The sequence below is a fragment of the Macrosteles quadrilineatus genome, unplaced genomic scaffold, assembly GCF_028750875.1.
Source record: "Macrosteles quadrilineatus isolate MER2022 unplaced genomic scaffold, UCM_ALF_1.0 Scaffold_2__2_contigs__length_208266976, whole genome shotgun sequence".
NCBI classification, from domain to species: Eukaryota; Metazoa; Arthropoda; class Insecta; order Hemiptera; family Cicadellidae; genus Macrosteles; species Macrosteles quadrilineatus.
Window position 1 is genome coordinate 92270665 of NW_026542595.1, and position 12446 is coordinate 92283110.

At 38.4% G+C, this 12446-nt stretch overlaps 1 protein-coding gene across 1 annotated transcript in view; it reads left to right on the top strand.

Annotated features, from left to right (window-relative positions):
- LOC128986378 (protein kibra) overlaps window positions 1-12446 on the top strand; it is a 49386-nt gene that overhangs the window by 24349 nt on the left and 12591 nt on the right. The window contains exons 3-4 of the mRNA XM_054406729.1: window positions 20-114; window positions 11384-11492. Of these exons, the coding sequence (XP_054262704.1) occupies window positions 20-114; window positions 11384-11492 (204 nt within the window). The remainder of the gene's footprint in view (window positions 1-19; window positions 115-11383; window positions 11493-12446) is intronic.

Sequence of the window (12446 nt, forward strand, 5' to 3'; positions counted from 1 at the left end):
GATGTGTTATCTGTTGCAGAATGTACGCAGTTGGAGGACCCGAGACTGGAGTGGCGAGCGATACAGGAGGCCATGCTTAGAGACTACCTGCATACGGCACAGGACGTGCTTGAGGTATGTGCGACAGTAAATCAATTCTAAATCTGCTGTGTAGTGTGTAGCGCTGCAAGTCGATGACATTTGTCGGTCACACAGTACAGTAGCTGCAGCTAGCTCACTGTGTTTGTGTAGAGTGTAGCGCTGCAAGTCGGTGACATTTGTCGGTCACACAGTCGTCAGTCACAGTAGTGGCAGCTAGCTCACTGTGTAGTATAGCGCTGCAAGTCGGTGACATTTTGTCGGTCACACAGTACACAGTAGCTGCAGCCAGCTCACTGTGTAGTGTAGCGCTGCAAGTCGGTGACATTTGTCGGTCACACAGTCACAGTAGCTGCAGCTAGCTCACTGTGTAGAGTGTAGCGCTGCAAGTCGGTGACATTTTGTCGGTCACACAGTACACAGTAGCTGCAGCCAGCTCACTGTGTAGTGTAGCGCTGCAAGTCGGTGACATTTGTCGGTCACACAGTACAGTAGCTGCAGCTAGCTCACTGTGTAGAGTGTAGCGCTGCAAGTCGGTGACATTTGTCGGTCACACAGTACAGTAGCTGCAGCTAGCTCACTGTGTAGAGTGTAGCGCTGCAAGTCGGTGACATTTGTCGGTCACACAGTACAGTAGCTGCAGCTAGCTCACTGTGTAGAGTGTAGCGCTGCAAGTCGGTGACATTTGTCGGTCACACAGTACAGTAGCTGCAGCTAGCTCACTGTGTAGAGTGTAGCGCTGCAAGTCGGTGACATTTGTCGGTCGCGCTGGTATGCGGCGCGGCCAAGGAAAGTCTACTCTAATGAATTGAACGTATCTCGGGTCGGCGCGGTGGGGGAATGGAATGCAGTCTCGCGCGGTGTTGCCACATCGCGGCCGAGGAATGTGGAAAGCTAAACACCGCCCGGCCCGTGCGTACACTCCGCTGCACTACCACTACACTACACACTTTACACTACACATTATACATTGCACTGTACTCGGTCACTGAACATCGTGATTTGATACATTTATGAACTAAAGAGTATAAATGCTAGTCGTTTACGTACTGTTTTCTTTCACGCTGACCCTGAAACTTATTCTTCTTATCTTGCATTGAAATGTCAATGTTACAATAATACCGCAAATTTAGGAAATCAACATAATTTTATTTATTAGAAACTTAATTGTTGTTCCATAAAAACAGTTTGAATTGAGTACTGGAATGTTTAGTAATGGATCACTTTGTTATTAATTTTTATAGTTTAGTATCAAATAATCATTGTTGCTCACAGTCATTATCAATCATAATAAATATGTTATCATTCGAACGACCCTATTTTTTATCATCACTGAGCTAGTTCTGCAAATAAGTACTGCAGTTATTTATCTAAGACATAAATACGTTGAAATCTGATAACTGTCGACAACCATTAAAACGAGGTAAATAATAGTTTATCCGCAGTAAACTAATCAATAATCAAAGAATTAGGTCAGTAATGCTACGTCAAAACCTTGACAAGGGTCATCGACAAGATTCGTGGATTATAATCAACAAAATTTTATACTAAATGCACGCTAGTATTGTTATCGTTGTGTAATGTAGCATATTCCTTGAGCTTATTGTTTATGTGATAGTTTTGCATCAATTTACCATGCCCTTCTTCAGCGTCTAAATTCTATGTTACTTTTGCACATAGAGCGTTTTCTCCCCCTGCTTCAAGATTCAGTGTTTGTTTTGCTAATCTATTTTCCGATTTTGTCCTAGATTTTTATATTCCGTGTTTGCTTGTACAATGATATGCAGGTTGTTCGTTCAGGTTCCTTTATTTTTGTTTTGTCCATCAATTGGCCGTCTGAATCCTTTGATTAATTACACATTATTTGACGTTTCCCCCTTCAGCTTCTATGTTTCTATGTTTGTTTTGAACTTAATTACTGTTGCTTTAAGTGTTTAAGTCCCATATATTTCACATTCCTCCACCGACCTCTAGCTGTCTTGTTGCCCGTGTATGTTGTGGTTATATGTTGCATATCCGCCGCCGCTTCCTTCCCTTGGCCCTGTTTTTACGCGTAGCTGAGTCTCAAGTATGCTGATGAGATTATTGTTGTTCACGCCTTTGGATATCAAACCTAAACCTGCGTAACTTATGGCTTATGAATAGTTAACTACCCGTGAAATACCTGGTGTTTAATGTGTTAACTCTTCGAGTAGGATGACAACTTTGTATGTCCACAAAACACGTATCTGTATACATATTCCAGTATTTGAGAAACCTTGTAGTTTAAAGTAATTTGTTTTACAACAAACATTCGTCGTATCAATTGAAATTTTGGATTCTGCTCAACTGACAATGTCAATAAATGCCATGATAATGAATGATTCTATTTTATTTTATTTTCTTCAGGTGAAACACTTGTTTGGTAATGGTCCCTAAATATAGTAAATCTTCTTCCATCTGGTAAAAAATAGACTACGTTTTTTCTTATCTACGCTATAGGGGGTTTCGTTTTTTGTAAGAGAACTGTCCAAAACTCTGGTCTTGATGCTATCTAGTGTCGCCTTTTTGTTGTGTAGCATTATTAATAATTGTTGTTGTAATGACAAATGGAATTCGGGTCCAAAATCAAACAAGTGTTCTTTAAATTATTAACTGTACGTTTGTTTAGTGATTTGATGACAACTCAACAACGACATAATTATTATCTAGAACATCGTTAAGTCCATAAAAAACCTTACTTATTACAACTGTAGGTAGGAGATTCGTCCTCTCTGAGACTGTAATGCCTTACCCCTAACTGCCTCCCTTTTCATCGTAATTAAACTGTGGACCATCGCGTGCTGTGTGTTGACGTCACGGGAGAGTATGACACTTGACAGCTACTTGTGACGCACACTGAAACATGTTGCACCTACGTCAAGCCACAGATTAAACAAACTTCCTACAGATTTATCAGTTATCACACTTGGATAACCTAAAGACACTTATAATGTACAATAATATGCAGGTTGTTCCTCCAGGTTCCTTTTTATTGTATACGTATATATAAATATGTTAACATTTTTAGTCAACACACATTATCACCTTCCCAAACATAAAATATAATACAAGCTTCATATTTTACAATGAGGTGAGAAGTGTATTCCTACTTTTCAAAGTCAATGATCGAACAAAGCCCCATCTATACACATCAAGCACATTTTTTATGTGCTTGATGTCTCTACACAAACAACAATAAATCAGTTTCTTTTTTTATCAACTCTAGTTTGATTTTGTACACTATTGTTGATAAACTACTAATCGAATGATAATTCTTGATTTGTATAATGCAATTCTGTGTTTTCCCACTGATAGCCGGAACTTATCGATATTTATCTATCGCTTTGTGCAGTTATCATCAAACATCAAACAAGAGCACTATTGTCAACACGACACCTGTGTCAGTAGTTAATAAACAAACGCATGATAAGGTCACGCTCATTGGATAATCTACCAAGGACATTTGGATGAGGATCTGTTATCTCGAATCTTTCTGTATACAGCATTCACTCTAAAATTGCGGATGTTAACATCTGTATTGGTAAACAAATGAGGTTTTATACTCTCTCCATACTGCGTTACAAGTGCTATTCCTACACTAAATTGCTGTAGATTCATTACCTACTTATCAAGTATTTTATTGTTAACTTTGACGGCTTTCGTTTTGAATGATAATGTACAATGCTAAAAGTATTCGTTATTTTGTTAAATATGTAGGTAGTGTTAGAATAAATAGCACCAGCACATTTTCAAGTCTTCTATGTCTGTATGTCGTAATTCTGAGTTCTACTCTGGCTATTTCCAAGGCGATATTAGAGTGATCCCCCCAAATCTTATGCTCCCAAATGTTAACATATCAATATGTGGGTTGAATTAGTAAAAGGGGTTAGTTAGTACAAGCATAGATAAAAGGAGTCAAGGCTTTCAAATGGGATTCTCGTGAAGAAGTGGACCCACTGTACTTGTACAAACACCCCTTGTACACCGTACTTCCGCATGTTGGCATTTTCATGTACACATGAAGTACAGACGAAAATAATATAAAAGCCCTACTATGAAGTTGAGTTGCTTAAATACGAAATTTTCAAAGTCTAGTGAACACTGATACGAATACTCATTGCATTTGGGTATTTTGTTATTCTTTTACAACTCTCCAGTAGCCTACAAGACTGAAGTTGCATTGTGATTGTGTCAGCTATTGTCACAATGTGCCAAATAGTGATTGCAGGCAGTTCAAGGACTCTGGCCGTGATACAAACACGGAATAGTGAGGTTTTGGCATTCTCGGGCCGCGCGCGTGGCAGCAGCGGCGTTGTTGTGTTGTGACACCGACTGTACCTCAGGAATGTGCTCTGTACACTCGCATCGCACCATCTGGCAACACCGCGCCTCTCGACCGCGCTACCTGTGTTACACGCATACCACTCACCACCACTCACACACACAGCAATCCCCACCACTGGACCGTCAATGGGAAACTGCAGATGCAGAACTGCACAACAAATCAATCACTGCAGATTATCACCCAATACTGTGATGGATAATACTCAAGTAATTGTTAGCAACTCCGAATCAAACATAGTTACCGACCACCGACACACTTGCTAGAAGAGTTTCAGCGGAGTAATAGTCAAAACTAATTGTTTTAATTACGACATCAAAGGATAAACTAACATAACACGACACACGTGAAATTGAATTTAACATGCCATTTTTGGAATCGTAGGCTGCAATGGAATTAAAACCATGCTCATTCAAAGAGTACACAATAGTAAAGCCTAGTTCGACTGAGTGCAGAACATTGGACATAGTTATGTGTGTGTGTGTTGGTGATTTGAATTATTTTCGAGTTTAATTTGTTTGACGCTTGCGCTTGACACTGTGTTTGTTGAGCGTTTTTGTACAATCTGAGCTGAAACGTCGCATTTATGTGTTTTTTTAATCGGGAACTATCTCTGCTTTTGATATTGTGACCACGAATCTGAATATCGAAAGAGTTTTTGAACTTGCAGTGCATAGCCACTTCAAAGGTTAAGCCACTTCATAGGACGATGTCGTGCATTCGTTTCAAAAGTATCTTGGTTGCAATTTGTTGATTACGGTATTCTATAGATAACTTGTTTGTAGTAATAAATACTTTTTCCCAGTCTAGAGTGTGTACAGCTACCCCCTTCTTACCTGAATTAGAAACGTCTTGAATGAGGATAATTAAAGTAATGTTAGCAAATTAGTTACCGCAACTATATCGTAATCAGCCTTAAACGTTCCTTCCTCTTTATTTGGGAACGCGATGCGATAATGTATAAAAGTAAAGGTTGTTGCAGATTTAATTCGCTAATACAGTACACTATAATTATTAAGCGCATATTGTTCTTTCACGCATTCATATTATCGGGAACCAACTGTATGGGTTTCCTTTGGGTGTAAAACCATCATATGATAGACGGAACACTGGGAGCCAAAATCAATCGAACGTTTTTCATCTCTCCACAGCGTCAGTTGGACTCAGTGAACGGTTGAATTTCGCTGACATGAGTGTTCGGTGTTCGGTCCTTGTAGATCCATTGACGGCTAGGGTAACATTGTGCTGTAGGTGCGAGAATGGTTTCCGTTCCCACGCCCTTATATGGGCGATGCCGCAGTAGTCGGGTACGTGAACATACTTGATTACACGCTGAGGTTATACACAGCTAGAACTGTTTTGGCGGGTATATTCTCCGTGTTTGGCGGGACTGATTCTCCAGGTCTGTTTGGTGTCGGCGTGGGTTGGGTAGGACGCGGACGCGGGTAAGCCAGGTAGCCAGCACATTAATTATACGAGATTGTTTCAATTATTCACAGGGCTATTAAGTCTCTCCTCCTCGACCCCGCATTCCTCTCTACTCCCTCCAACATGGCGGACTGTTGTAGGTTGTACAACTACAGAATCATCAACCAACGAAGCGACCGAGAGTATCAGAGTAGCATTGCCACATACACGATGTTGCTATTTATTTTATATTTGACCAATTTGTAAACAGTGATGCGTGCAGAACGTGTGTATGAAATTGGTCTTCAAATTAATCAGTTTATATTTGCAACATCAAAATCTTGTGCTAAGAGGTCACATCTAATTCCATTTGGGAACATCAAAATGAGCAATAAACGAATGATAGCCTACCAAACACTGCAGAAACACGTCTGAAACAGCTATAGGGTGCTGCTTTGGGAATCCCACAGTGAGATGACTTGGGCACATCAAAGGGTTGAACACAGTAATTAGGAATACCTATACAATATCAGTCAGCAAGTCAGCGCACATGTAACTATATGAATCATAGAGATAGCATTCCTCACGCCTGACTCACCGTGGCCTTGGACCTGTGCAACAACACAACTACGGTATATTACATAGTTCATACTATGCATAATGTGGAATTAGAGATTAGTTACACAAAGCTGATACACCACGAGTATTTATGGTGAAGATAAGTGAAGGCTGGTGGTTCAATGAATTATGGCTGCTTTGCTGACTAATATCAGCTCTTTGTTTGAAGTTCATTGTTGATGATGGTGATAGTTAATGTTGTTCAAAGGTTTATTGTGGACATTTTCCATCACAATGGTAAAAAACACAACGTTTCGGGATCCTGAATCTGATCCCGTCCTCAGGCGAAAAATTTAACACATTACAACTAACAATACACAAAAACCAAACCTAAGTTGAAATACACCACAGAGAGTCAGTCAAATAAAGACACTGTACAGCAGTCAATTCATGATACAACATACAAAAAAGGGTTTTGTTTATTGTTATTTGTAATGTGTTAGTAAGCTTTTTTCACCTGAGGCCGGGATCAGATTCCAGATCACGAAACGTTGTGTATTGTTATTTTTACCATTGTGATGGAAAATGTCTGCAATAAACATTTGAACAACGCCAGACCAGACACTTTACCCATTAACATTCTGAATTTGATCAAGATTGATAAGGTGACATTCTGATTACCAGGCAAGAACTAAATCAATTCAGCTACAACAAATCACAAATCACGTCAAAAACTCATTGACTGAGGTAAATCTCGTGGGAAATACTCTTTGAGGATTCAGTAGTGGTAGAGTCGACGAGTTCTTATAGGAAAGGAATTTCGGAAATGGAACAACGTATAACAATGTAAACCTGTCGGAACAACTAATCAGTATTCCATATACACATTCCAAGCCTGTAAGTTATCGTCTCCGGTAGGTTCGAGTGTAGATCCAGCCCGTACCATTGTTAAAGTAAACAGGACCAATAAAATTAAAATGTAAATAAGGAGCGAGGCCAGCTATTACCATAAGATTGGTTTTTAATGCGGCGCAGCCCGGTAGCCAGATGCGTGTTAGTTGATAACAGCTTTTTTACTGCACCCGGCCGTAAATAATGGAGTGGAGAGGAGCGAGAGAGAGGAGCGGGGCCGGAGATGGAACGAAAGCGGTCCAGAGACGCAGAGATGCTGAGGATGGGTGATACAAGGACATTGCGAGTGAATCTGCCGGCTCGGTACACTAATGTCACATGGTCTAATCTAATTTAAGAGATCGCTATAATCTAGGAATTTTGTTTGTTGTCAAGAACTCTAGGTTCAATTCTCAATCGTCCACTGAAGAAGTTAGTTACATGCCATCTCTAAATGCACACTTTCGCTTATGTTCAGAAACGAACAATAAATTAATTGATTTTTCAAACTCATCCCACATACTATATACAATACTAATACTAGAATAATTTATTATTAATTATTTGAAAATGATACAAATAGAATCGGAACAAGCATTGATCCTTGCGGAACCCAACAATTTGACTACGGCATTTTATTTTTAAAGGAATAGAATCATCATTCGAAAATAATACAAATAGAATCGGAACAAGCATTGATCCTTGCGGAACCCCACAATTTGACTACGACATTTGTTATGAAATTGAACCATCTACGTATTTAAAAATAACACTAATAGAATCGGACCAAGTACTGATCCTTGTGGAACCCCATAATTTCACCCTGACATCATTTAATTTTGTTTACGTACGTTTTAGCTGCCGCGGATACTAGAACAGAAACGGCATGGGTCATAAACATAAACAAATGACGTCATTAGCTCGAATGTCTATACTAATAGCTGTAACAGCTGGGGTTACAGTTCCATTTGAATATTGATGTAATTGTGTTTACTTTCGGGCCAGTGACATAATTTGTTTAAGTTTATGATCCATAGTTTCTGTTCTAATATTCAAATTAGATTTTCAAGATAGGTTTACGGAGACTTATATTTCTTTTGGTGTACAGTAGAATCCCTATGTCAACACTTACGTGTATACGGTACATTATGTTACTGAATGGTCATATTGCGGTTGTTTACCTAGCGGTGTTGTAAGCAACGTTATAAGTCTTCAGTCAGTGGTAACCGATTTGTCGTGACCCCTTACTTACATTTCAGACCAGCCTTCCGAGAATAAGCTTTCTCAGTACTGTTTGTTACGTCAATATACGTTGCGTTCACTGCAGATATAGACATTTTCTTGTCAAGGTTTTAAATTTAATTTTCCAAATTGATCCACTTTTCTGCACAGCCCACAAAATAAATTTTAATGATTTATTAATTGGTTGTAACTCCAGCCGACTAAATGTAATGCCCTCGATGAAAAATGTTATTATCTGTCCAGCCATGGCCCATTTTTGAAGCCATAAGCCATGGCGAAGTTGATCATTTGAGGAGTTAGAAGGATTACTTTAACCATGCATGCGTTTATCTTCAATTGATAACTGAATTGTTATTGAAAAGAAGTGTATACACAATGACGATTTAACTTATTTAATACATTGTGTCATTGACTTTAAATACTGAAGTTATCCCGTCTATATGGACGTATCTTAGTTATTTGTTTAAATAGACTTCAGAGTGATTTGCAGATCGTGCTACGGTCAAAATTCTATCTCTTAAATTCTTTTACTCTGATGATCGATGTGCCATAGATGTCATAGCTTTAAGTAAGTTATTCGTTTGATTTGGTGAAAAAGTTATCGTCAAAGATTCTTTATTTAGCTTCAACACACTGGTGTTGTTTCAATTTACTTCCATTCTCATTCTTAAACTGGTCACAACTTCGATATGGAAATATTCTATAGTCAGCGATAGTCCACACAGTGCTTGTATAAATCTTGTGCATTCAAATATCATCGGAGATATGTTGATCTCATCCAGCATTCCAACAGCCGTCAAGTGAAGTTGCTGCCGTGAGGGAGATTGGAATGCTTTCAGATGCGGACATTCTCTAGATAGGCAATAGTACTGATTTTATAACCGGTCACCGGTCAGGCACATAACTTGTAAATAGAACAAGTACAAGCACAGCGATACGGTGTTCCGTACAGCGAGAACATTATCTTTGCTTGAATGGTAAAGTTGATTTGGAATCAATTGATTACTGAAGAGAACTGAATGGAATTAGTGCAAGTCTGTTCAAATGTTTGTAGGGTCCGAGCTACTACGTAAAATCGCTCCTTAGTTTGTCGCATAAAATGTTTATTTTTAACATTCATCAGCACCCGCCACATAAATCAAAGACGACAGGAATCGTATGTTGGTCGATTTCTGAAGAGCACGTGCTTCGACGTCTAAAATTGATTGGCATTGATACTTGTTATACATTTACAAAATCATATAAATAGCTACATATTTTTATACTGTGATAAGTTACAAGGTGTAGCTGCCAATTTATTGTTCATACATAAACATGCCAATGTAACTGATTACACAAGTTGGCTTTAAGTTTCAAATCATAGGTTGATTGAAAGTTTAATTTTTGTACAGTGATGTTATTTATTTTCTATTTCAATTTACTACAGACGCAGTGAAATAACAAATATTTTGACATAATTCGATTCGTAGCTGAGATTTGAATTGAAGATAGCCTTCAATAGTGGGATCCTACAATGAATATCGTCCCTATTGTACTGTCTGGATTATCCGAATTAATCCGTATGGAATTCCAAAGTCGTAATGGAATTCCGGACGCCGGGGGCGGGCGGCGTGCGGCGTGGCCCGGTACAATGGAATGTGGAAGATGTCGGGCCCAATGGCATAGTTGTGCGAATAGGGCGGGCGCGGGAAGGGGTGGGGGGCAACATTCCTATCCAAGGTCGTACAAGGTCAGACTCGGGGTGGCTGTGAGGCTGTGGTGACTGGTGATGTGACGATGGTGGCTGCGGTGATCATGCAATGTCTCGTCCCCCAACACGGATACTACGCCTACTTCTACTACTACGACATAGTGAGTAGGACAGTAGCGGTAGTAGTAGTAGTAGATGCCGGTATCGCGACAACAGTCAATCGATGATAACATTGAGAATGCGTCAAATATACTCTATATGAATACAATTATTTTAAATTTATGTGAGTGATTTATTATCATAAACATTTTTGATTACAAAAATGTGTCAATGGAAAGATAAATAAACATAATAAAAGACGATTTCAGAACCTCTCACTTCGGTCATTTGATGTACATTTGATCTGACTGGTATTGGGGAATTTTTACTCAAACAAGTTTAGGAAACTGACGACTATGGTTTTTTTTTGTATGTTGAGGGGTTACTTAGCTGGTGAGGGATGTTTTGTGGAGAGGTTATATATCTCGTATGTTTTGTTGTATGTTGAGAGGTAATGTAGTTGACGATGCAAATGTTTTGTTGTATGTTGAGATGCTATGTATTTTGAGAGATAATAGCTGACAATGCATATGTTTTCTTCTATTTTGAGAGGTTATGTGACTGACGTATGTTTTGAATGTTGTGCGTTGAGAAGTTATGTAGCTGACGATGGATATGTTTTGTGGTAGGTTTAGGGGTTATAGATGCATATGTTTTTTTGTATGTCGAGAGGTTATGTGTCCTATGACATATGTTTTGTTTTAAGTTGAGAGGTTATGAAGCTGATGACGCATATACTTTTTTTGTATGTTGAGGTTATGTTGCTGACCATTTATTTTTGTTGTTGTACGTTAACAGTTATGAAGCTGAGGATGCATATACTTTGTTGTATGCTGAGAGGTTATGTCGTATGCTTTGTTGTACGTTGAGAGCCTATGTAGCTGACATATATTTTTTGTATGTCGAGAGGTTATATCACTGACATATGTTTTGTTGTACATTGAGAGGTTATGAAGCTGAGGACGCAAATACTTTGTTGTATTGTTATATGACTGACGTATGTTTTGTTATTTATGTTGAGAGGTCATGTTGCTGACATTATGTTTTGTTTGCAGGCCAAGAAGGAAATCTACGATGTAAAGCAGCAGAGGTTGTACTTGGCGCAAGATGAGTACAACCATCTCAACAATGTCCTCAGCACTCTCAACACCTCCCGCACCAGCTGTGAGTACACAACCATTGTAGTTTGTGTTACATGTGAAACATAAGTGAGACTTAAAAGGGCATTGGAATTCTGCTATAAAAATTTTGTTGCCAGTACGGATCCGTGATGTGTTTTCAGACTATTTATAATTTAAAGTTTTTTTTATTCTACGTCGACCCCAAAGTCCGTGTTTGTGCTACAACAAGTAGGAGTAGGAGGGTGAAAACAACTCAGTAGGAAGAAATAATATGTATCTAAACAAAACACTAATTTATAGATAAATCCCTCAAAAAGAGAGGAAGTCGGTTTAAACACTGGTATTGGATGAATCCCACAAAATTATTATGTTTTTGGTCACTATAAAACTACCCTAGAGGACAATATACAGACTTCAGCAAAAAGGTTTAACATTATTATCTGGGAATAAATTTTCTTATTGTTTTGATTATAGGGTGAACAGAATTTTTTTTGCAATAAAACTATATTTATGCTTATAATTGTCTGTGTAGCCAAGTGATAAGAACAATAATAGGGTTGAAACTGTTCCCTTTACAAACAAAAAAATATAAAAAATACAAAAAAAAACATACCAAAACATATAAAAAAAACAAATGAACTTCCTCAATCAAGGGCTTATTGTAAATCAACGCGGGAAATATAATGACACCTACCTGTATACAGTGAAACTTATCCCAAACATTATCCTAGTGACAACGACTGTTACAATACTGAATAAACAAATTAAAGAAACTCCTTTAAAAATTACCTCAGTTTGGATAGTTCTAATGACTTTGGAAAGAATATCACACAGTGTGCACAATAATTAGACAGAATATAATATATATACTTTTTATAATGTTTATGCTAACACATATAAAAAAATCTGGAGTGAAAATAGGGAAATACACATTTATGGATAGACGAATAGCAGAGATTGACGTTAATCGAGTTTCCACTGTATAAAGGTGATGAAG